This window comes from Daucus carota, chromosome 1 (assembly GCF_001625215.2).
Source record: "Daucus carota subsp. sativus chromosome 1, DH1 v3.0, whole genome shotgun sequence".
Lineage (NCBI taxonomy): Eukaryota > Viridiplantae > Streptophyta > Magnoliopsida > Apiales > Apiaceae > Daucus > Daucus carota.
This window is the reverse complement of record NC_030381.2, coordinates 15,561,147-15,588,184: the sequence shown is the minus strand read 5'-3', so window position 1 is coordinate 15,588,184 and position 27,038 is coordinate 15,561,147. Positions and strand designations below refer to the sequence as shown.

Below are 27,038 nucleotides of genomic sequence, written 5' to 3'. Positions count from 1 at the left end.
AGTAGGCTTTTTAAATACCGTTGGATGCAGCGAGCTTAGCATTGAATTCGAAAGCTTTGTTTGCTGCATACTTGCATTATGTAGTCGGATATTATAAGTGCTGAGCGATAATTGATATATGTTGAAACAGAAGATAATTGCCGGTTTAGATTAACATGATATGTTTCTTTCATTGAGTTGTCAAATATTTTACAATTACGTGGAACTAATACATTACGAAGATAATTACCCGTTTAGATTAACATGATATGTTTCTTTCATTGAGTTGTCGAATATTTTACAAGTATGTGGAACTGATACATTATAATGTGACCTTACTCTTCGCCAATTATTGTGATTAAAGAACCAAAATCAGTTATTTCCTGCCATCCAACATTTCCACTTGTCAACAATTTTAACAAGGCACAGAGATAAAAAGAATGATCCATCACAAATCCCTCATTTTCTCCACCTAGAAATCAGGATTTCTTGGAAAAAAATGGGAGACGAGAAACGAAATGAGAAAGAGGGATAGTTTGATCTAATCTGAGGACAAAAACATCATCAATGAAGAAACCATCAGGAGCCTCTTCAGGCTCGAAGTCGACATCGATTCTTCCATATCAAACACCAAGACTCAGGGATCATTACTTGCTAGGCAGGAAACTGGGACAAGGCCAGTTCGGAACAACTTATTTCTGCACGGAGAAAGCTACTGGAGATACTTTTGCATGCAAATCGATTGCCAAACGTAAACTTTTAAGCAAAGATGATTATGATGATGTTTGGCGAGAGATTCAGATTATGCACCATTTATCTGAACATCCAAATGTGGTGAGGATAAAAGGGGCTTATGAGGATAATGTGTTTGTGCATCTTGTGATGGAGTTGTGTAAAGGTGGTGAGCTTTTCGACAGGATTGTGCAGAAGGGTCATTATAGTGAGAAAAAAGCTGTTGAATTGATGAAAACTATCGTTGGGGTTGTGGAAGGTTGTCATGCTCTTGGTGTTATGCATCGAGACCTCAAGCCTGAAAATTTCTTATTTGATTCTCCAGATGAGGATGCTAAGCTTAAGGCCATTGATTTCGGGTTATCTGTGTTCTACAAGCCTGGTTGGTTCTTCATTTCATTTCATCATTCTGCTTGAATTCGTTGATTTCCTTAATGATTTCTGGAATATGAATCGTTTTAATTGAATAACAAGCTGGTTGTCTTTGGTTTTTAATCGGACTTACTTTCTTTTTCTTGCACCTCCCCCGATTACCTCTTGATGAGTTACTTAGACTCTTCAGTTTTTCATCATACTCATGTGGGTACTTGACATTCATGGATGTCGATATGGGATCTGAGACGGATCTTTCATGTTAAAGGCGGTCACTTCACCCTCTTGCAGTCAGAGTCCAAAAGGCCGTCTAAGGTCTCTAGACTCTAGAACAGCTTGTTTAGAAATAGAAACAGATCCTTTGTTAAGTTTCAGATTGTTTTGTTCAAGTTGGCCATATGGTAGCATGATATTTCTTAGTATCAGTGATCCAAGTCTTTCTATTACTAGGTAAGACGTGATGATAAAGTAATCCTTCATTACTTAATAATTTTTTCCGCATCCAGGTCATTATCTTACTGATGTCGTTGGAAGTCCTTATTATGTTGCACCCGAGGTATTGCAGAAGTATTATGGACCTGAAATCGACGTATGGAGTGCTGGGGTTATTCTATACATTTTACTATGTGGAGTGCCTCCCTTCTGGGCAGGTATTACGCGTTAAAAGTATAAACTGACGAGCTTTAAGTGTGTACTAGTAGAGTAGTTGTATAAGCTGATGTTGTGCTTTGTTCATTTACTTTTTGGCAGAAACGGACTCTGGTATCTTCAGAGCGATTTTGAAAGGAAACATAGATTTTAGGTCTGAACCATGGCCGTCGATTTCAGACAGTGCAAAAGATTTAATAAGGAAGATGCTTGACAGGTCCCCCAAACAGAGAATAACTGCTCATGAAGTCTTATGTGAGCCAATAATCTGTTTGATAGCTAGTATACTTTCGTAAGATTAATGTAGAAACTCTTTTGTATCGATTTGATTCATGAACTTGCAGCTGAATTCTATATCAGGCCATCCTTGGATCGTGGATGACATTGCCCCAGACAAGCCTTTGGATTCTGCAGTTCTGACACGTTTGAAGCAGTTCTCAGCTATGAACAAACTGAAAAAGATGGCTTTGCGTGTATGGTCACCATAAACCTTCTGATTACATTGCCATGAATATTCTACATAATGTACACGAATTTATATCGTAAATTAAACTGCCTGTCTCGCTAAAGCACTAGGAATGATTAGCTGAGATAATCTCTTAGGACTTGAGTCTAGAATGGAACCTTTTTAGGGATGTATGAAGGAACATATGAAATGTCACATAATTTTCCGACTAATGTGCTATTTGCAGGTTATTGCAGAGAGCCTTTCCGAAGAAGAAATTGGCGGTTTAAAGCAGTTATTCAAAATGATAGACACAGATAACAGTGGCACTATAACATTCGAGGAGTTGCACAATGGGTTGAAAAAAGTGGGCTCTAATCTAATGGAGTCTGAGATCCAGGATCTTATGAATGCGGTACATGCTATATTCTAATAATTTTTGTTATTTACATTTGTAAATGATCAGTCAGTTGAATTTAGTACTCTGCTAAATTAGTAATGTCTGATTGGCAGGCTGATATTGACAACAGTGGCACAATTGATTATGGCGAATTTCTTGCTGCTACCTTGCACATGAATAAGATGGAGAGGGAGGAGAACTTGGTCAGAGCATTCGCGTTCTTTGATAAGGATGGTAGTGGTTACATAACCATCGACGAGCTGCAACAGGCATGCAAAGATTTTGGTCTTGGTGATGTTAAACTGGACGAGATGATTAAAGAAATTGATCAAGATAATGTTAGCGATTCCATCCATATTACTCATTTCCATTTATGAATTCATCACAATGCAGTTCTCTAGTTGAAATGGACTCGTCTTATGAGCATATACGTTCATTTTCTATTGTTACGGAACCAGGGGAGGCTAAACGAGACCAACTGATTAATTATACTTATGAACATTTTGGTAAAAATTAGTAATGCTACGCGAATGACCTTTTTTGTGTCTTGTGCAGGATGGACGAATAGATTACAATGAATTTACGACAATGATGAAGAAGGGCGCAGAAGGCGGAGCTGGGATCGGGAGCAGAACCATGAGAGGCAATCTTAACTTCAACTTGGCTGAAGCTTTGGGAACAACTGACAGTACAGGGCTGGAAGGAGCTCTAGACTCTTTGAAAGTAACAGAAGCCCCTGAAAACTCTGAAAAATGAGAAGGTCTCAGCTAATACTTGAAACAAGCAGATGCCTGTACTAAAAAATAGTTGAAAACTGAAGATACCAATCACAGCTGCAACCAAAGAAACTCACATACATGAACATATTTATTGTATCAACCTATCTTTTTCAATTTTGGCTTAGTTAATAGTTGATACTTTTCTTATTCCTTCACTACTGGGAATTTTGTATCCTTTAATTTTGTAATGATTTGATATATGAAGATATGTTAGACTCGTACTCTCAATCTCATCTTAATAATATTTTCTTTTCTGGGAGATTTTAACATTGATGTGATCTCGTACAATGCATTGGAAGTGAATCATAAGGCTGCGTTGGAAGTTCTATCGACTGTTATATTTTTGTATTATCCGATCTTTTATTATTTTCGAAAAATCAAAAATTTTAAATACATAACTCCTAAAATAATATTAATTGAAATATATAAGAATTATTTACAATCGACAAACTATAAAATTCTATCATAAGGCTCATCTCTTTATATTTTCTTAAGATGAAATTTGAAAGTTCTATATTTCGGCAAGGGTAAATTTTCATTTTCATTTTAACTTTCTCTGACTAAATGTACAAAATAATATATATATTTATAAAAACTCCTATATATCTTTTATCAATAATAAGATTTAATTGAAAAATAAATATGGAAAAGAGGGTCTAAAAAGAGAAACAAGCAGAGGAATAGAGGATAGGATAAAGCAAGCAAAAACACTGAGAAGCTCTCCATTTTCTTGAAAAATGGCCCTAACTCTCTCTCCTTCATCTCTCTCCTCTCCTTCATCTCTCTCATCTCCCAAGCAAAACCCACTTTCTCTTTCTCTCTCTACACCCACCTGCAACTTTCTCTCCCACAATTTCTCCTCACTCACTCTCTCCACTTCTTTCAAGCCCACATTCTCATTTGTCACCAAATTCTCACAAACTGACCAATCTGTTGTTGTTGAGGCTGAATCCGGGTCGGAAAACGGGTCAGAACCTGAACCGGAGGAGGCCCAGGTGGTGGAAAGCCAGGTGGTTGAGAGTTCAAGTGAGGAGCCCAAGAAAGAAGATGTCTTTGCTGTTGTTATGGTGAGTCTTGGACTTTTTTTGAATAAAGATTTGAATTTTATTGTTTTGAGCATTTGGGTATTTTAAATTTGTGATTTTTATGATGTTTTGTGCTTAGTTTTTGTGGTTTTGTTCATAGTGTATATATAATTGTAATGAGGATCGAGGAACTTTGTTTTTTGTGAAATTAAGGAAGCTGAATATTGTTCGATGAATTGTTGTGGTTGTATTTTCACTATATGCATCAATCTTGTGTCGGACTAAAGTCTAAAAGTTGGTAAATTTGACAAAAATGAATATATGAACTTCGCTTTTGATGTTTTGTGCGACTTTTGTGGTTTTATTTTATTGTATTAATATGAATTGTAATGGGGAATGCTGTTAATGAATTGTGTATGTGTGTGTGTGTGTATATCAGTTAAATGTATGTTTCGATAATGTTCTGTTTGGTGTTGGTTTTAAATTGGGATTTGGATGTCTTTTTGGCTATGAGATGTTCCGGACTTTCTTGGTAGACCAGGAAAAGGGCATGAAAGAAATTCATATAGGGAAGAAATGGATGATGAGAAAATACTGTTAAATATTCTCTGACCAGATCCTGAAATTTATTCATACTCGAATGCTTTTTTTTCCCCACTCGCTCGAGAATGTTACTATATTTTTATAGTCTGATATGCCTGTGCTAGTTCTTATTTGATGCACATATATGATTCTTTTATGTTTTCAGATATGTTTGATCTCTCTGTTGGTTCCTTTAACCTATGATATGTGTATGTGCCACATTTTTGTAAAGCTTTATTCTATAAAAATGCTTGTTATTATTATTTTTTTCCTAATATTTGACCGTTCTTTTATAGATTGGGGGTCGACAATATATTGTTTTCCCTGGACGATTTCTTTATACTCAAAGGCTAAAAGGAGCAAACGTAAATGATAAAGTAAGCACTTCTATATAGTTTCGATGCTTTCTTTCTTCTTGAGCTCTAAACATAAATTGTCTATTGTTATTAATTTGATACCACATGGCGATAACAAGATTGTTGAAATTTCTAATTCAATACTTTTAGATTAGTTGTCATTATTATCATGTTAGTTTCTTGGAATAAACAAGGACCGTGGTACATGTGAGAAATATTGTTATAGTGATTATTGCTTGATAAGTAGGAACAGAGAGTCGTTCTAAATAGAAATACTCTGTACTCTTGAGAATGGAAAATGTCACAATTGTTAACTTGTTTTTATACCAGGATATACTATTGCCTGATTGCTCTAGATGGTGTGATTGTCACTGTACCATCTATACTGATATACTCTGGTCAAGTTTACAAATTGCATTGTTGCAAGCATATGCCAGACAGCTTATTATGTATTGGAACATAGTTTTTCGCTGACCAGGCTGGTTATTCTTTTCTGTGCTACCACTAGTTGCAGAAATAACAATATTGAAATTTGGCTAATTTGGTTATCATTTTAAAGTCCTTTGTAATAAAACCTATATATATATATATATATATATATATATATATATATATATATAAAGTGTTTTGATTCTAAAGTGTTTTGTGTTGTTCTTTTTTTAAGAGTGTTCTGTTTTGAGCAATGACAGGGTTGCACTCTACACAGAACTGTTAGGATAAAAAGCGAGATTCAATCTTCTAATGCAAAGCACACACACAACAATATATTTGACGTGGAAAACCCACGTCCCAACTTGTATTATTAATTAAAACCATTATCAATAATACAATCAACCAAACTTGGATACTCAAGCCTACTACTCAAGCATCCGCCCGCAAGCGATACCTAAGTCTACATCTTGAGCACACCTATCAAACACAATATGACTATGTATATATAGCCATCTCAAACTAGACAAATCAGAATCTAATTCTAAAACAACTACACATAGTCCTAATCCAATTCTGATTTCCAACTCAAATCAGAATCCAATTCCAACTGGGTTAATACCCAACAATCCTCTTCTAACTTTGTGACCAAGACATATCTTATAATAATTGTCTAAACATACAATTATTATCCTTATATATTTTGGATCACCAAAGTCCATGTTACTATTGTAATGGGCTGATACCTAACAATCCTCCCCTTCAGCCCAATACAATCAACAATCACGATCAAGACATCGACGTCCATCCGCCAATGCCTCCCCTCGAACAAGAATCTCCATGTCTCGTTCTTCCAAATTTTATCCATCTACAAAATCACGTGCATCAACCACGAGTGCTCTTCCATCCATGAGTCACCCGATCCTTGCTTTCACAATCCTCTGGCCTCTAGAAGAACCATCCAATCTTCTTCCATATTGAGTCCATCATGATTGATCCACGGTGCAAGTCAACCGTCATACCGCACGTAACTTTGCCTCTTCCTGCTAACAAAATTCACCATACTCTGCATTCTCGATTGAATCCCGAATTCATCCTCAACCCCATCAATCACGATCCTGACCTCGGCTCTTGATACCACTTGTTAGGATAAAAAGCGAGATTCAATCTTCTAATGCAAAGCACACACACAACAATATATTTGACGTGGAAAACCCACGTCCCAACTTGTATTATTAATTAAAACCATTATCAATAATACAATCAACCAAACTTGGATACTCAAGCCTACTACTCAAGCATCCGCCCGCAAGCGATACCTAAGTCTACATCTTGAGCACACCTATCAAACACAATATGACTATGTATATATAGCCATCTCAAACTAGACAAATCAGAATCTAATTCTAAAACAACTACACATAGTCCTAATCCAATTCTGATTTCCAACTCAAATCAGAATCCAATTCCAACTGGGTTAATACCCAACAATCCTCTTCTAACTTTGTGACCAAGACATATCTTATAATAATTGTCTAAACATACAATTATTATCCTTATATATTTTGGATCACCAAAGTCCATGTTACTATTGTAATGGGCTGATACCTAACAAGAACACCTTAAAAAAAGAACAACACAGAACACTATCATAACACTTCATTTTTCATTAAAAATGATTTGTTAAGGTTATAATTACATAGTTAAGTAGTAATTAAACTTGATATATGAATTCTAACATCCAAACTCATCCAAGTTATTAATATGAAATATTATAGAATCCAGATTAGAATCAAGAATAGAATCCAGAATAGAATCATATAGATATATATTTTGCACGATTATTTTACATGGAACCATGTTATTTTTAATTTATATTTATTGTTAAACATGGTAGATAATGTTTTTATTCATAATTAAACGTTAATCACTTAAAATTTGAATTTAATTCAAGTTTTTGATGAGATTCTACATTTGATTCTAAAGTGTTTTGTGTTGTTCTTTTTTTAAGAGTGTTCTGTTTTGAGCAATGACCTATATATATATAGGCTCATGATCAAATAGAAACCACTCTTAAAATAAAACTAGAAACCAGTTTCCCTACCACTATTTATAACTACGGGTATCACTAATTTATACTGCACTAATCACTGTTTTTATATATTATGTAAAAAGCGATTTTTATTATCAAAATTGAGAAAATCTACTTATCAAAATTATTGATAATCGATTATAAATGATTAATTTCATCCGTAGGAAGGTTCTTGGTGGTAGGAAGCCGCAAGAGAAGTTGTATGATTGATAGTACGTAGTCGTTAGTTTTGTAAGTTATGATAAAAAGTGTATGTGACTATTGGTGATGATAGACAATGGTGGCAAGTCATAGAAATGTTTGGTAATGGTGGTAAGAGGTCCATTATTACGATTTGGGTGAAGATGATGGTCATATACATTGCATACATGTGTATATATATATTTATATTCGCGAGATATGCTATATATAAATTAGTGATATGTTATGTACAAATTAGTGATTTCTGTAGTTAAAAATAGTGATAAAAAACTGTCCAGAAACTGGTTTTTAATTTTTAGGCTAATTTGGTTTCTATTAGAGTAGTACTCTCTCTCTCTCTCTCTCTCTCTATATATATATATATATATATATATATATATTATCCTTTCATGCAAATTAAAAAAATTAAAATTACACTGTCATAAAGAAAACTCTCAAATCAAGGTTTTTGTGTGTGTGTGTGTGTGTGTTCTTTTTTTTTTTTGGTTTTTTTTTTTTTTTTTTTTTGGGGGGGGGGGGGGGGGGGGGTACATAGTTTAAAATATAAGAGAGATAGTGAGGATTTTAATATATCGCCCTTGTCATGTTGGTTAAGGGGTGGAGGATGATAATATATCGCCCTTGTCATGTTGGTTAAGGGGTGGGGGATGAAACTTTATTACAAGTATTTCTGAACAATCTGAGTTAAGTTGTGTACATAGTTCTGCTTTTAGATATAAGAGAAGTAGTAAGGATTAAAATATATCTCCGCTGTCCTGTTGGCAAGGGGTTGGAGGATGAACCTTCGTCAAAAGGCTATCTCTGACTAAGTCGAGTTAAGTTTTGTGTTAACAGCATTTTAATCGCAGTACAATTTATAAACATAAAGGTTGCAGCCAGGACTTTACCCTTATTTTTCCATAAAGAGGCCTGTGACCTAGGGATTTTCCGAAATCGATTTTTATGTGTTTGTGAACTTCCAGTGCAAAGACATATTATGAAGTCTAATGTGGAGATCGGTGCTGAGTATTATATTATATAGTTACTATAATTGTAAAGTGTTCTAAAAATCCCCGATTTAACCGATTAATCCCCGATTAGTCCCCAGCAAGGTTGGCCACCGATTCGATTTTTGAAATCCGATTAATCCTTATATATATTTCTTAATCAAAGTATATAATATATATAATAAATTATTAAAATTAAAATACTATATTACTTTAAATATGAATAATTATAGAGTTTATGAATATAGTAAATATATCGGTTACTAAATAGCTAATATAATAATAACTAAATATTAAATAATATTTTAATATTAAAATAAATCTGATTTTCACTCCGATTAATCTTTCCGATTAATTCCCGATTTCCGATTAATCCCTGAATCGGTAGCTCAACCGATTAGGTCCGATTCCCGATTTCTGCAACACTAATTGTTGGTGTTGGTTTTAATAAGCTTAACATTACAATGTAGTAATGTACCATACAGGAGACCATAGATTGTGTATTGACTAAAATTGACATTAGAAGTGATTCCAAAGCCTAAATATTGGATTGCAGTTCATAAATTTACTTGTTTGTCATGAAGAAAGAAATAAGTATAAATGATTTAGTTGAATACTTTGTATTCATTAAAAGGAAATCTCACAAAGTCAACATATTAATTATTTCCAAGACATCCTGATTATGAGCTCCCTAATGAAGTCGGAGTCCATGTAGGAAGGTTATTGTTTTGAACAGTGAGGTCAGAAAATGGAATATTATGCAAATATGAGACCCTAGAAAACGGAAAACCAAGTCTGGCAGCTATTGAAATTAGTACTTGCACAAACCCCTATTTCAACAAATAGAGTCTTAAGAAATGATTAATCTCCATACCTGTTTTCTGCATTAATCATATATTAATATGAAATGTATAAATCCTGTATTGATGATCCCTTGGTCTATGCTTAAGGGTGTTATGACTAGGGGTGTTAACGAAACGAATTCGAAACGAATACTATGGTTTTTGTATTTGTATTCGGTTTAAATATACATATTCGGATTTGTATTCGTTTATTATCCGAATAGTTATTTGTATTCGTATTCGTATTCGGTTAAGTTCACGAACTATTCATATTCGTTTAAGGCACTCATTTAAAAGAAAATGAAAAAAATAACTAAACTGCTGACACGTGACAAAAGTTATAAACTCCCATGCTTCACCAATTCAAGCAAACTATAAAAAGTACTAATAATACAGACTACAGTCATCCAACTCAGATAATATAAAAAAATTCAAATTACTGATTGAACAAACCAAAAGGTATAAACCAGAAGGTGTGACATTTTGTTTCTGATTTGTCGGTCTGTGGCTATAACTAGAAGAGCTCCCCTTACCTGTACATAATCTTATTAAATAAAAATATAATATTTTTCTATATAATATAAAATAATATATATATATATATATATATATATATATAATTTAATTTCCGAATAATTAAGCGAATAGCGAATACGAATATTTATCTATTCGAATTTGTATTCGTTAACAAACCGAATATTTTTTAAGATTTGAATTCGTATTTGTATTTGCTAACAAACGAATACGAATAATGTTAAACGAATTCGAATACCGAATATTTCATTAAATATTCGTTTCGTTAACAGCCCTAGTTATGACTTACCAGGGTAATAATGGATTCCCAGTAAAAAGTGGACATAAAGAAGTACAATATTTTGTGGATTCCTAATTGAAATGATCTTGTTTGGCTTAGTAAATGCTTCTTCTTAAATCACTTTGAAATTATGCATGCGCGCCCACTGGTATCTTCTTTAACATAGTCGAACTCTTTTTGCAAATATAACTGTTCCACTGTTGCGGTACTCGAATACTATGTTATTTTTTCTAGGTCATACTGAACAAGGTGTTGCTGGTTGGAACAAAGACTAGCACGTACATCGGAAAGCCAGTGGTACCTAATGCTGCTGTGCATGCTGTAGTTGAAGAGCAGGTATGTTCTCTCCGTGTAATAATACCATGTGTTATTTGCTTTGCTCATTGTTTTTACTTACCCTCCTTGCATGATATGTAGGGACTAAATGATAAAGTTATTGTCTTCAAGTACAAGAAGAAGAAGAATTATAGACGAAACATTGGTCACCGACAGGTAGAAAACTCATCCCATAATTTAGGGCCATTAATATTTTGATAGTATTATCTTGCAATTACAAAATGTCTGTTACTTCAAATGTGCAGCCAAATACACGTATAAGGATAATGGGCATCACGGGTTATGAGGACTCCCCAGCGGTGACCCTTCCTTGAGATATCCTTGCAAAGCTTCTAGTTTTAGGCTGCCAAGTACATTACAAGGATTGTTAACTTTGTAAAAGCCAATGTTGTGTATTAAAATTCGAAAGATTCAAATTGTGGAGAGGTATCTCTATCGTTACGGATTATTTTTTTATCAGCCAAGGGCCCAAAGAGTCATGTTTTTAAAATATATAAGAAGAAATCTATAATATTATCGATATTGTTTCCCCATTTTTTTTTTATTTAACAGATTTGTATAACTTGGATGAAATACACTCCTGCACACAAAAGTCTAACAGGCTGTTTACAAATTGCTCTGCAGTTCTAATCAAAAGATTTCAACTGATCAGCAGAATACCGGTTCTAATCAAAAGATTTCAACTGATCAGTGTATAACCTGGCAACGATATAGAGGCTAATTTAATAACCAAAGCAAACAAGTTATGGGTATTATACCATGTCTGGAGGTAATATATCAACAGACAGATTACAGAGTTCAACAGTCCAAACATCCATGACAAGTAAACAGAAAAACTTGAAGAATCAAGAATTGAACTAAACCCAACAATGACAAGCTATTGTTGGATTCAGTTAGATGGAATGAATAAGTAGAGAATGAAATAAAAAAATTATAAAGAAGTTTCGTGGAGAGAGAAGAAAATACGAGAAAATAACGATCAAGTAAGCGAGTCTAAATTGTCTATAATGAAGATTGCAAGGAAGCATGATGAAAAAGTGAAATGAGCATTTCTTCCAAAACATGTGACTTAGATTTCTTGTTCAAATATTTTAAAATGGAATGAGTAAAGGAATGAAAACATTTTCTCTAATCACCCCTAGTTTAGAGTACAAATTTCATCCCATTTTCTCATTCCATACCATCCAATCTCATTTTCTCTCATTCCATTCCATCCAAGTGAAAGTAGCCTCGTTTCAAATGAAGATGTGTATTGAAACAACAGCTGACATGAAAAAGACAAGCCTCCGGTAAGAGTAGAATAAAACAGGTATGATCTCGACAACCCATTACATGAACAGGTGTAAAGCCCCCTATAGAGAAATCACCGAATTAAGGCTGATTTGAAATCACAACTCAACTGAAACAGAACCCATTTGATATATGTATCATGTAGCTGCTACAATCAATATGATACCTACCAATAAAATACAGGATTTCTGGTAACCAGTTGTCCAAAAATCACAAGGCAGATAATGTGGGTAACATACAGATGTAGCAAAAATATATTTTCTGTATGTTTTACAGTAATGACCTGTCATAAAAGTAATATGCTTTCCTGCAATGCAGGGTGCTGCCGCATCAAACAAGACTGGCTTTACACATGGTCAAACACGTTCTTCCTCAGGTTAGACAACACAAGCATCAGATCACATACCCAGTACGAAAACTATCTTGTAATGATAGCAGGGGGTTCATATTAACTTCTTATTCATATATTCGCTTCCTCTTTAAAATTGTTGGAAGTATAGAGAAAAAACCAATGAGGAAAAGCACAGATAAGGTTTTAAAATCATATAAATCTTTGACGGATTTCAGATCCCCAAGAGCAAGACCAGCCTGAAAATAAAAATGCAAACACAGCAATCAGGTAAGAGTGTACACTGGATGCAACTCGAAGTAAAATGACATGCAGATTACTCTTGTACAACCCCAATTCAGACAGGAATGCAACACCAGTGAGAATGTGAGATATTATGAAATCAGAGGCTTCAGGTATTTCATTCAATTCTTTTTTTGGGGAAATAAGCCGCTAAACTAAATTACTCTTGTTAAAAGTATCACCATGTGTTGTAACTTGTAACATAGTGATAATATACATAAATAAACTTTTTCAAATCAACTCTAACAGATGTGTTGCATTACATGTGATTTTACATCATAATTATCATTTGTCGTTTACTTGTTAGCCTAAATACATATGGCAACCACAGTGTCTTTTACAGTTTTACATGAATTACAATAAAAAAATAAAAGTATGACAAATATAAAAACTAAATGTATAACAAAGATAAGGAAGTGACAGTTTACTAGGAAGTGACAGTTTACTATCAGTCAAAACAGAAGAAATATGCAGTACTGCTTTCAACAAAAATAACTAAAATATATTAAACAATTGTAACTGCTTAGGCCAACAACAACAAGTAGTGAAAAATTCTTCGAAATAATTACAACAAATAAGTTGTATGTTATAAAAGTTTTTTTTTTTGTATTGATAATCATGCTTGCTATAGTTATACTGGTATTCATGCAATTTCTGTGTAAATGGATTCCTATGTCAAGCATCTATATGAGAATGAAGGCATTTAGACGCATAGAGCCACATGGGAAAAACATACATGCATGGAGAAAACCTACGCTTGCAACCAGTATCGTACAAGTGTACAACAAAACTTGGAACGATAAACAAGGCTGGCACTATTAGGAAAGAACTCTTACATTAACCTGAAATATATATTTGTGTATAGAAGTAGAGTATACTTACTCTAACAGTGATATATGAAGCTGGAATAAGGCCGATCACAGTGGCAGTAAAGAACACGTGAAATGGTATATCCAGCATTGGTGATGCTAAATTTATAAAAAGATTAGGCAAGGTCGGGGTTATTCTCAGGAAAAGCATGTAATTGAGCAACTTATCCTTACGCTTTGCAATCTGCATTCGCCCAAACCCTAGTTAGAATGATAAAGTGGCGCATATATACTGCAAAAGCAAATATAAAATAAATAGAATCTGGAATTAGACTATTTAAAGCAAAATGCAAAGATCAATAAGAACTCGATTTACCTCTCCCTGGAAGAATTTCAACTTTTCAGGCCATAACCAGTTGACTATTGGTCTGCCAATTAACTTGGACAGAAAATAGCAGGATGATGCTCCGGCTGTGGCATTAAAAACAACCAAGAATATTCCTTTTATAACACCAAAGAGAGCTCCAGCTAGCAACGACATGAAAATGGTCCCAGGAATCATAAATGTTTGCATAAATATGTAAGTGGCGCAATAACCCAGGATAAACTTTGCTGGATAATGGTTTGCATACAATGCCAAATGCTCTCTGAAAAAAAAATCAGAAAAATCATCACTGATTCCAACATTAACATAAGGAAATAACATCTTAATGTAATATCAACATATTGAATACCTCTTAAATAATCAGATAGCAGATATTCATTGGATAAAGAGCACAAAGCAATGACTAAATCAAATGTTAGACTTCATACATAAATAGACATGTTTACTCACAATGCTTAAAACGAATGATGATTTTAACTCAAGTACCTTAAATGTTACGATTCACTATCAAACTTACAATTTTACTGCAACACAAAAAACGTAATTTATCTCCTATCTTATATAACCTTACCTACATTACAATTTGTCAACAAAACAATGAATCATAATTTGTAAATTGCCAGCTAAAACCAAACTTCTAGAGTTCCGAAAACACACATTGTCAAATTATGCCCTATGTAAGACTTTCCACACAAAAAACACAATCCTGCTCAAAGATCCATTCTCTATCTTATACTCTAAACTAAAACGACATATATGCACCAAAACCTCTAGTATATTCTATTTATTTATGAATTATCAATCCATAGAGTTAAAAAAACTACTATATGTGTTATATTGCCACCACAAAAAAGTATTCATTTATCAAGCGCTTATCAAAGTATCGAGATCATTAATTAACCGAATTAAAACACACACCTTATCCATTACACTCAAACAGTTAAGAAGTACTAATTTATTTAGCAATAAATTTTCAAACTAATCACTCCTTAAAACTCTACTAAGTACTAACTTATTATGATCACTATTTATCGAGTTAATAACTTTATCAAGCATTAATTTATCGGAACACATGATATAACAGCTAAATTCTCAGCTCAACACGAAGATTTCAAACACGAGAAGCATACTTAAGCAAACGGAGATCAGCTATCGTTCTCGGCACCTTCAACTTCCCATACTCCGCCTCCGGCATTGTCAAGTAAATACAAAACAGTCCCGTACTAAACACCGTAAACACGGCGAACGCCGCCACGAACTCCCACCTATTCACCGCCACCGCCTTGGCGCCGACCGGTTTCTTCGTCGTCGGCGAGTCTTCACCGTTCTCATCCACAACCAGCCGGCTCGTGTCGATCAACAAGCTTCGAGGCGCCGCCATTAATAAAAGCCGGATCTTTACGAGAAAAAACCCTAGTTCTTGTAAATTGATCGCATTGATAGCGTTTGGGAGTGAATTGAGTAGCGAATTAGGGTTTTTTGGGGCGAACTTGAGTGTGAGGGGTGTGAATTGAACTGAGATTGGGGGATTATTAGGGTCTGTGTGTTTGATTTGATTTAAATTTGGGGATTTTTGTTTTTGAGTGAGATGGCGTCAACGTATATGAGATGTGTGTGTACAGGGCACGTTTTTCAAGACAACGTGAATGCTAGCTCAAGTATAGTGTGCGCGAGTTGATTGAGTGGCATTGTTGTTTAATTCTAGGTGATCGAGAAGAGGGTGCAGTTGTAATGGAAAAGACCATTTATCGATGATAATCGTCTATCGCACCCCCTGGTTATCGTTCAAAAATGATTTTATATCATAATATTAAATAATTCAAATCACACCCTATTAATTTAACTTATGAAAACAGTTTGCACCCCTTCTGTTGGATATGCATAAATTTGTGCTATTAATAACAAAAATCGAAAGCCTACTCAACACTAACACAAAATAAACGGCCGTTTAAGACCCCACACATACGAGAACCAAAATTTTATAACCTTTTTTATATATGTATATATACTCATATTTTTATGTAATTATAGAAAAAATAATATAATTTGAAAATATATATATATAAGATACTGAAAAAAATTGTATAAAATTGTTGAAAAATTATTTATGTGTATACAGTATATATAAAGGGGTTTAAAATTTTTGGTATTGTCGTATGTGTGGAGACTCTCTAAAATCGTTTATTTTGCTTTATTGTTGAGTCGACCCTCGATTTTTAATATTAACGACAAGGATTTATGTATATTTAATGGAGGGGCTGGAAACTATTTTCGCGGGATAAACTAACAGGGTGCTATTGAATTATTCAAAGTTGTTGAAAGGCATATGTTCAGCCTATTTGTATTTAAAGAGGTACAACTCAATTCAGATAAGAAAGCTCAGTAAATAGCAAGTCAACGGAATCCGTACGAAGAAAGTCAAATGATTTATGGGAATTATATGTCAGATAAATTCCAGGATGCTGCTGCACACCACTGAAAGAAGTTCATTAATATGTTCAAGCCTCAGTGCACAAATAATCTTTTGTAGCACGTCCAGGAGTTCAGAAGATATAAAGTTTCTATACTTTATTTTATCAGAAGATTCCATTTAATGAAGAAGTACTTACAAGACGAAGACTCGACGAACAAATCAAATTCTTAATGTTTATTTGACAAAGAATATTTGATTTAACTAGTGATATGCTAGAAATAATACCTTTAAATCGCAAGCGCACGATCACCGTTTTAATATTTATGATTCGATCCACAGAGATTAAAATTATTTTCGCAAATTCCTTAATTTATAATTTAGGCGAATTAGACAAATTAGTTTTTGAAAGATTTTAATAAATCTAAATTAACAATTAAAATAAAAGAAAAGAAAACACGAAGTTATAATACAAAGAAAATGGCAGGCAGGTGGTGGAAAAATTGAAAAATAAAGCTATACTAGCTGAGCAGATCAAACATATTAATTTATTAATAAAACGAAAACAAAAAGAACGTCATGAAATCGTGGTGGGAAGAATAAGAAAACAAGGCAGAGGGCTGGTAAAGTAATAATAAAAAAAAATGAAAAAAAAAGAAAAGAAAAAGTGTGCGACGGCGGGCAAGCAGGAAACAACAGAATAACACGCCAAGTGAAACAAACAGACGCTGGTTCCGTAGACAAAACTAATTATACGGGCTTCGCCGGAATCTATGGAGGTGCCCGGAATAGCTTAAATCTTGCCGGAAAATTAATTTGACCGGAAAATCTAGCCATTCCAAATATAACAAATCAAAGCCCACTAACCTTTAAATCAAATTCAACAACAAATTCTACACTAAATAGCTCTCAAACTACTCATTTCTCACCAAAACAAGACCAAAATCAAGCCAAAACAACTCCAAAATACACCAAACTTTAAATCTAGCCTAAACATAATATTTCAAACACAAACCCACTAACCTCAAGTCAAAATCATAAACTAAAATTTACACCCAAAAGCCCCAAAATCAAGAACAAAGAGAACACCAAATCTTACCAAACTAACTCCAAATCACACAAAACTTCAAAACTAGCTTATCTACCAAGTCTCTAACAAAACCCCATCAAACTACAAGCTAAAATCAAAATCTAGAATACTAAATCATTGAACCCACTAATAATATTGAGAATTAAAAGGGGCTCAATCTAAATACTAAAAAATGCAAGCTTAAAACATATAATTAGGCTCCTTCCAATCTACAAACAAATTTGAACCTTTTGTAGTTAGAGGAAGATTTCATAGCCAAAGTAAACATAAAGAACAAGAATGTAAGAACAAAAGATAAAACTTTGCATTAAAATATTAAAGTGTTTACAAAATGAGAAGAGAGCATACAAATTAAAACTAGATCTAGACTATAAAAGAGAGGCTACTAAAAATATGAAATCCTAGGTTGCTAGGTTACTCCTTACAAGTAAAGATAAGGGGGTATTTATAACTAAAGAATTAGGGTTTAGGGGTAGGGTGGCTCAATCTTGACCATCCATGTGCCTTGTGTGTTGGGAAGATTGTGGCCCTCCATGTGTCCCTTAGTTGCCAACTCTTTTTTTCTTCTTTTCTTTTCCCTTTTCTTCTTTTTCTTGCATTTTCTCTTCTTTCTTTATTTACCTACAATTTCCTGAAATAAAATAAATAAGTGATTAATACTACGAAAATAAACAAAAAATAGGCACTTAAATATGCAAAAATATGGACTAATCAAACTTCCCCATACCTATCTTTTGCTCGTCCTCGAGTAAAAATCAAAAGAAAATAAAATAAACTAAGAAAACTAGATGCGATTCCTAGGCTCCTTTTCGTAGGCGTGACGGGTGATTTTAGGTTCACCAACCCGTTAAACTCGTAGACGATCTCTACAAGAGGAGTTTTGTCTCCTAAGGGTTTACAGAAGATATACCCATAAAATCTTCAAGACATTCTAGCAAGTGTCTACTCGACTCTACTCTAATTTCGTTGGTGTTAACAAAAAGCGTTTTTAAGGAAAATACGACTCAAAGACTCATCTACTAATAATCAAGATACAATTGCCTCTAATCCACTTGAATCGACACAAAAATTTACTAGAAATTCAAGGAGTGTAATGAATTTAAGGTCTTTGATGGATCCTAATCGTCTAAGAACACTTTCTCTTTTTCAACCAATTTTGAACTGACCCAATCTCTATCGAAACAAATATCTAGCCAAACTTCACAAACCCTTACTTTTTTTCTCTTTTTTTTTTTTTTTTGACTTTATTTTGTCCGTTTTCTTAGGCAAACAATGTTACCCATGTAGCGAGCTTTGGGTCAGTGACTCCCAAACCAAACGGTCTTAGGGCACTAGGTTTTGAAATCCCCCTACGGACTTAATTGCTCGAGTAACAAAGGCCACAAAACGAGACTAGCCAATCTACTTTTGCCCATTTATCTAAAGATGTTATCTATAAAGAACAATGGGTATTGAAGTAGTTATTCCTTTTTTTTTTTATCTCTCTTTTTTTTTTTTTTTTCTATTTTTTTATTCGCAAAGGTTCGATTCGACATTGTTTCAACATGTGGGTTCTCTCTCAGGTATCGAATAATATCACTAGACAATCTCTCCATCAAAGGTCTTGTGCAAATGTGTGTGCCATCTTGGAATTTAGAGTACAAATCGGTCGATACAAGTTTCAAAAAGACAACCTTACTTAACTACGTTCAAATTATCAAAAAGACATTACATATATATACTTTTTGAAAACAAGCTAACACCAACTACTCCTAAAGTTCAAGTGAGGGAAAGACAACTTAGCTAAAAGTATCTCTATTTTTGGATTTTTCTAATTTTTCATTTTTTTAGGGTTTTTCATTTTTTAAGAATTACACTAAAGCCCTCCCCATACCTAAATCATGCATTGTCCTCAATGCATGCAAAAGAGAGAATTGAAATAAGAGAGTAAAGAGGGAAAATACCTGAAATGGATATGAAGGGGATTTTTATTTACGAATGAACACTTACACTACACATTTCCTTCCCCATACCTGAACTTCATGAGGGAAGGTTCAAAGACGGAAGCGAATCAGCCAATTCCGGAAGGAAAGATGGGAGGGAGCTTCGAGAAAGAGTCAAAATGTTTTCTAAAATTTTTATGCACAAAGACTTTCTCTAGAATGCGACAATCGTTCATCCCTATAGGACAGGTATCACTAATGTTCTCCCTAAACCAACTTAATGCTTCTTTATTATCAAGCAAATTAGAGACTATGCAATTTTGGTCATAGGATAAATCACTAGGAACGATGTAAGAAATGATGTCATCCTTTCCTAAGGCGCTATGCGAATGATGGAACAACGAGTCAAATGTCGGTAATTCACCTACATGACTCTCTAAATCGGGCCTAGGGTCAACACGAACAATCTCGGGTGGAGTCTCCCATTTTGAACAAATATCGTTCAATTCTCCTAACAACTCCTCTGAGGTCAATTTTTTCAAAGACTCATGATATTCTCTATTGTTCTCGTTGTTGACTTTGAAATCCTCGTTGAGAAGAGACTCAATCTCACTATCCTCAAAGCTAGACCATGTGACAAACTTGTTGACTACATTAACCCCTATTGGTTGCTCATAAAGCTCGTTGGGTTCTTTTCCTACATTGAAAATGTTTAAGTCTATGGTCATGTTTCCAAAAGTGAGCTTCATTGAACCATTCCTACAATTAATTAAGGCATTGGATGTAGCAAGAAAAGGCCGTCCTAAAATGATAGGAATTTGGTTCTTAGGATTCGAGACGGGTTGAGTCTCGAGAACAACAAAGTCAACGGGAAAGATAAAATCACCGATTTTGATTAACACATCCTCAATAATTCCCTTCGGCATTTTAATAGAACGATCGGCAAGTTGTAGGGTCATATTGGTGGACTTGAGATCCCCTAAACCTAGGGCTTGGTAGACCGAGAAAGGAAGAAGATTCACACTCGCTCCTAAATCAAGTAAAGCTTTATCCACAAAAGTATTGCCTATGACACAAGAAATTGTAGGACAACCGGGGTCCTTATATTTCACGGGAATTTGATTCGAAAGGATCGAGCTTACTTGAGAGGTCAAAAAGGCTTTCTTTGGAACATGGGTGGTTCTCTTATGGGTACACAAATCTTTTAGACACTTAGCATAAGAAGGAACTTGTTGAATGGCATCTAAAAGAGGAATGTTTATCTTGACTTGTTTGAAAACCTCTAGAATTTGTTCCATTTGGGCCGATTGTTTAGGGCGAATGAGTCTTTGTGGGTAAGGAACCTTTGGCTTATAAACTTCTTCGTTGGGCTTTTGAGAAATGGGCCCAGGACTAGGTTCACTCATAGACTCACGGACTCTAGAACATTCGGGCTTATCCGGAATAGGATTCGACAAAGAAAGATTTGGTTCAGGAATCGACTCCTCATTTTTATTCACGTTCTCACCAACTTTGTTATCCACTTGGTTTCCCGACCTTAGAGAAATAATCGCATTAACATTCTCGGGAGGTCTTTGATTGAGAGGAAATTTAGGATTTACCTCGGGTTGACTCGGCAATTTGTTTTTCTCTCGCTCACACAATGCGCTAGCTAATTGACTCAATTGGGCCTCTAACTTAGACACGGCTTGCACGTTAGAATGCAAAATTTGCCTATCTTGGGTTAGGGTTGTCATGAAAGTATGTTGAGATTGAGTCAAATTAGTTTGCGATTTAACTAAGGCTTCCAAACTCTTTTCTAAAGAATTAAGACGTTTATCCGAATCATTAAAACCGGGAGGATTCAAAGGTGTTTGAATTGGGTTAGGAAATGAGTTCGGACTTTGGGTTGGGCAAGAGTTTGGGTTGGGCCTTTGAAAATTTGTTTGAGGAGTTTGAAAAGAAGTTGGGCCTTGATTCATTTGAAAATTGGGTTGAGGAACTTGACAATTTTGACCTTGGGTCCATGAGAAATTTGGGTGATTTCTCCACCCGGGATTATAAGTGGGTGCAAACGCATCATTCCTAGAATTTTGGAACATCGCATTTACTTGTTCAAACTCGTGCAAGGGTTGAGTTGCGGGATTTTGAAAATTGTGATTAGGGTACGTCGACATTTGTGTGGGAGGTTTACTAGTTTCTAAAGCCTCAAGTCTCCTAGTTAGGGTAGCTAATTTGGCATCGGTTGCCACATTATTTCCTATTGAATGCAAACCCCTAGCACTAGACGACTGAATTGACTTTTTGGGCTCCCTAGTTGACTCCCACATCATAGTCTTTTCCGCTAAATCCTCGAAAAATTCCCACCCTTGATCCTCATCTTTTTCCATGAATTTACCTTGGCACATAGACTCTAATAACGCAGTGGTTTGACTATCTAAGGCCTCGTAAACTATCTTGCAAAGTCTCCATTTTTCTATTCCGTGGTGGGGGCATTGTGAGAGAAGATTTTTGAAGCGGTCAAAGAAAATCCAAAAAGACTCATTTTCCTTTTGATGAAATTGATTTATTTCATTTGTAATTCGAGTAGTCTTATGATTTGGAAAATACTTTTTTAGAAACACCACAACGAACCCCTCCCACGTGGAAATAGAATTAACGGGAAGACTATATAACCATTTTTTCGCATTCTCCTTAAGCGCAAAATTAATGAGCCTAAGTCTAATTGAATCTTCCGTTAATTGGTGGAGCTTTTGGAGGGAACAAACTTCCTCGAATTCTTGAATGAAAAGATAAGGATCCTCACCTTCACTCCCTAAAAACTTGGGCAACATGCTAATGTGATGTGCCTTAATTTCGAAATTATTCCCATTAACGAGAGGAAGGGTGATGCACGAAGGTTGAGCGGAACGGGACGGGTAACAACGGTCTTTAAGAGACAACGCCATGCTAACTATCGGTTCTGGAACTTCTAGGGTTTCGGAATCGGAAGAGGATGAAGACGGAATCTCGATTATCGGTCTTACTAATCTAGATGCTTCGTTCCTAACCCAAGTAGTTCGCATAAACTAACACGTAGCAAGTAAATGCGAGAAATTAAATCACACAAAAGAAAGGGTGTAAAAACGAAAGAAAAACCTAAGTCTATGGTTCCCTAATAAAATGAACTAGACCTTGCTCCTAACCGTAAGGACCACCAAAAACTTGATAAATCCAAAATTATTCGAACCGGTTTGGCCAGTTTGGAGCAGGCATTGCCAAGAGGCCAATCTCCGCGCTTAGACACCAAACCTTAATCGGCCAGGTAAGCTTTCGCTTGCCTTAGACACCAAAAAGTCGGAATAATTAAAGATTACCTCGTCTTTTAGGTACCTTCCTAGTTGAGCGCGAAATCCTAGGGGCTAACGTCTAATTCAATTTTATTAAAGGCTAGGTAAATGCAAAATGAAGAATTAAATTGTTGTGGGCCAAGGAAAGAGTGATCAAATCCCTTCCCTTATCTTATGAGTGGGTTTTGCCCTTAAGATTTATTTAAAATGATGCTCCACACAACGAGATAATTAAAGCGGTAAACAACTATGGATGCTCTACACTACGTGTTTTATCTAAAGAAAGAAAGAAAATTAACGTACCTTTGGGTCCTCCAGCAATCACCACAATTTAAGGTACGAAAATTTAAAAACAAAAATTAAAAACTAGATGATGTGCCCTAAGTGATTAAATGCATGATGCAACACATATGTAATTCTATCTAATATTTTTGGATTTTAAAATTTTTAATTTGTTTGTGATTTTTTAATTTTCAATTTTTTTGTGATTTTCTAAATAAAATAAATTGAAATAGGAGAGAGATACAAGTTACCCAAGCAAGCTTCCAATACTCCAAGAATATTCTCCACTTATTCCAAGCTAGCTCATACTCTTCCAATTTCCTAAAATTCAACAAAAAAAGAAGTGAGAGAATATAAAAAAAACTAATCCGAAAAATTAAAAATTAAGGCGCGAAAATTAATTTTAGTCCCCGGCAGCGGCGCCAAAAACTTGATATGCTAGAAATAATACCTTTAAATCGCAAGCGCACGATCACCGTTTTAATATTTATGATTCGATCCACAGAGATTAAAATTATTTTCGCAAATTCCTTAATTTATAATTTAGGCGAATTAGACAAATTAGTTTTTGAAAGATTTTAATAAATCTAAATTAACAATTAAAATAAAAGAAAAGAAAACACGAAGTTATAATACAAAGAAAATGGCAGGCAGGTGGTGGAAAAATTGAAAAATAAAGCTATACTAGCTGAGCAGATCAAACATATTAATTTATTAATAAAACGAAAACAAAAAGAACGTCATGAAATCGTGGTGGGAAGAATAAGAAAACAAGGCAGAGGGCTGGTAAAGTAATAATAAAAAAAAAATGAAAAAAAAAGAAAAGAAAAAGTGTGCGACGGCGGGCAAGCAGGAAACAACAGAATAACACGCCAAGTGAAACAAACAGACGCTGGTTCCGTAGACAAAACTAATTATACGGGCTTCGCCGGAATCTATGGAGGTGCCCGGAATAGCTTAAATCTTGCCGGAAAATTAATTTGACCGGAAAATCTAGCCATTCCAAATATAACAAATCAAAGCCCACTAACCTTTAAATCAAATTCAACAACAAATTCTACACTAAATAGCTCTCAAACTACTCATTTCTCACCAAAACAAGACCAAAATCAAGCCAAAACAACTCCAAAATACACCAAACTTTAAATCTAGCCTAAACATAATATTTCAAACACAAACCCACTAACCTCAAGTCAAAATCATAAACTAAAATTTACACCCAAAAGCCCCAAAATCAAGAACAAAGAGAACACCAAATCTTACCAAACTAACTCCAAATCACACAAAACTTCAAAACTAGCTTATCTACCAAGTCTCTAACAAAACCCCATCAAACTACAAGCTAAAATCAAAATCTAGAATACTAAATCATTGAACCCACTAATAATATTGAGAATTAAAAGGGGCTCAATCTAAATACTAAAAAATGCAAGCTTAAAACATATAATTAGGCTCCTTCCAATCTACAAACAAATTTGAACCTTTTGTAGTTAGAGGAAGATTTCATAGCCAAAGTAAACATAAAGAACAAGAATGTAAGAACAAAAGATAAAACTTTGCATTAAAATATTAAAGTGTTTACAAAATGAGAAGAGAGCATACAAATTAAAACTAGATCTAGACTATAAAAGAGAGGCTACTAAAAATATGAAATCCTAGGTTGCTAGGTTACTCCTTACAAGTAAAGATAAGGGGGTATTTATAACTAAAGAATTAGGGTTTAGGGGTAGGGTGGCTCAATCTTGACCATCCATGTGCCTTGTGTGTTGGGAAGATTGTGGCCCTCCATGTGTCCCTTAGTTGCCAACTCTTTTTTTCTTCTTTTCTTTTCCCTTTTCTTCTTTTTCTTGCATTTTCTCTTCTTTCTTTATTTACCTACAATTTCCTGAAATAAAATAAATAAGTGATTAATACTACGAAAATAAACAAAAAATAGGCACTTAAATATGCAAAAATATGGACTAATCAACTAGATACAGATGAACCAGACAGTGCATCTGTGTATCAGTTATTCAAATTGAATATTTGAAGTCAAGCAGAGTTGGTGGTTCGTTCGTTCGACTGATCAAGACGGAGTTATTAATGTTTAAAGAAGACGGGAAGCAATTCTACTGAAGAATGGGTGATTAAATATTTAATAGATTATTATTTCACTTCTCAAATAATTAAATTAATTATGTAATTTATTTGTTAAATTAATTCACTCTCGAATTAATTTAATTTATGAATTTATATGATTAAATTAATTAAGTGGATAATTTTCTATTTAAATATAATCTACAAATTACATTCAATCATCCACTCAAGCTCAGCAAGACAGAGATTGTCTTACCGTTTTTCTGCTGAAAGGAATGAATGACTGCAAGACAATTAACATTGTCTTACCGAAGATTCAAGTAGCAGCAAGACAATCCCTTAGAGATTGTCCTACCGAAGTAATTGCCTTCAAGACAATTATGAATTGTCTGACCGATGGAAGGCTTCCAAGACAATTCTTAATTGTCTGACCGAATGGTACTCAGCAAGACAATTCTGGATTGTCTGCCCGATTATGCACAGCCAAGACAATCTTGATTGTCTGACCGAGGAAATGCCTGCAAGACAATTCTTGAGTCTTTCAAGACAATCTTTGATTGTCTGACCGAAGGTGCACTGCCAAGACAATTGGATTGTCTGGCCGAAAGAACAATCCTGCCAAGGCAATATAATTGTCTGACCGAGCTCTGAATTGTCTTGCTAGCTCTAAAATTGTCTTTCTGCTGTGTCTTGTGCTTGCAAGGCAATCTAAAATTGTCTTGCCCTTTCCACTTTGTCTTTGCTACTTACAATTGTCTTGTCTTTCAATTGTCTTACAAGTACAAATGCTTTGCCTATAAATATGGCATTGCATCCTTCATTTTTAGTGTTCATCACTTTGTAAATCAAAGCATTTGTAAAGCTTTCAAGTTGTTCGTAACTTGCTTGATCGTTATATCCACAGTTTTCTGTGCTTTGATAACCCGGTTGTTTTAATCACTAAATCTAGAATATACCCTGTCGAATTTATTCTACGAACTTTAGTGGACATTAAAACTGAACCATTTTAATTATATAACGACGTCAAACATTGTTATATTAATTAATTATAATCTGATTAACAAATCATATTCAATCAGATTCACTTCCGCGACGATTTGGTACTGATTGTATTCAACCCCCCCTTCTACAATCATATCTGGACCTAACAATTGGCATCAGAGCGGTTGATACCATTTTCCGTATCAGATCCTATACACACTCTATAACGTTCAAATATTTTTTATTCGAATTAATTTTATTCCAAAAATTAATTTTGATTTAAAATATTTTTCTTTCAAAAATCCAAATCTCATCCAAACACTATTCACTTCAAATCCTTAAACATGAGTACACAAAAGATCAGTAGCATTAAAATCCCACCGTTCAGCAAGGAACACTTTGGCCTATGGAAAAGGCACATGTTCCTATTCCTCCGCACTGCGAACAGAAAATACATAGGGATTTTGGACAAAGGGGTTACTACTCCGATGAATGTCATATTAGCACACGAAGAGGATGGTGTGTTAATACCTCATCAGATCATTCCGAAAGAACTTTCTGAGTACACAGATGAAGAGAGTGAACAGATGAACTTAGATGACGCTCTTCAACTAATATTGGTGGAATCTCTAGATCCAGTAATGTACAATGCTGTTGTTAATTGTACGAACGCCAAGCAAATCTGGGATACATTAGAGATTATCAATGAAGGCTCAGAGGAAGTTAGGGAAAACAAGAAAGAGATACTGATGGCTCAGTATGAACAGTTTGGTTCCCATCCCGGTGAAGGGATTTCAGAAGTATTTATCAGACTTAATAATTTGATAAATAATTTA

At 34.6% G+C, this 27,038-nt stretch overlaps 3 protein-coding genes across 3 annotated transcripts; 2 read left to right on the top strand and 1 right to left on the bottom strand.

The window, feature by feature from the left end:
* Window positions 1-391: 391 nt before the first annotated feature.
* Window positions 392-3,627, top strand: LOC108217859 (calcium-dependent protein kinase 11). The gene is made up of 7 exons (XM_017390755.2): window positions 392-1,093; window positions 1,590-1,733; window positions 1,834-1,986; window positions 2,092-2,204; window positions 2,424-2,591; window positions 2,690-2,914; window positions 3,132-3,627. The coding sequence occupies exons 1-7, from the start codon at window positions 547-549 to the stop codon at window positions 3,330-3,332; spliced, it is 1,551 nt and encodes a 516-aa protein (XP_017246244.1). The 5' UTR covers window positions 392-546; the 3' UTR covers window positions 3,333-3,627.
* Window positions 3,628-4,025: 398 nt separating this feature from the next.
* LOC108202376 (large ribosomal subunit protein bL21c) lies at window positions 4,026-11,538 on the top strand. The gene is made up of 5 exons (XM_017370783.2): window positions 4,026-4,422; window positions 5,259-5,339; window positions 10,917-11,018; window positions 11,100-11,174; window positions 11,264-11,538. Exons 1-5 carry the CDS (start codon window positions 4,093-4,095, stop codon window positions 11,330-11,332), a joined length of 657 nt encoding a protein of 218 aa, XP_017226272.1. The 5' UTR covers window positions 4,026-4,092; the 3' UTR covers window positions 11,333-11,538.
* An 875-nt stretch (window positions 11,539-12,413) lies between these two features.
* LOC108197659 (uncharacterized membrane protein At4g09580) lies at window positions 12,414-15,857 on the bottom strand. The gene is made up of 4 exons (XM_017365373.2): window positions 15,264-15,857; window positions 14,125-14,395; window positions 13,822-13,992; window positions 12,414-12,896 (listed from the first exon to the last, which is right to left on the bottom strand). Exons 1-4 carry the CDS (start codon window positions 15,512-15,514, stop codon window positions 12,765-12,767), a joined length of 825 nt encoding a protein of 274 aa, XP_017220862.1. The 5' UTR covers window positions 15,515-15,857; the 3' UTR covers window positions 12,414-12,764.
* Window positions 15,858-27,038: the final 11,181 nt, after the last annotated feature.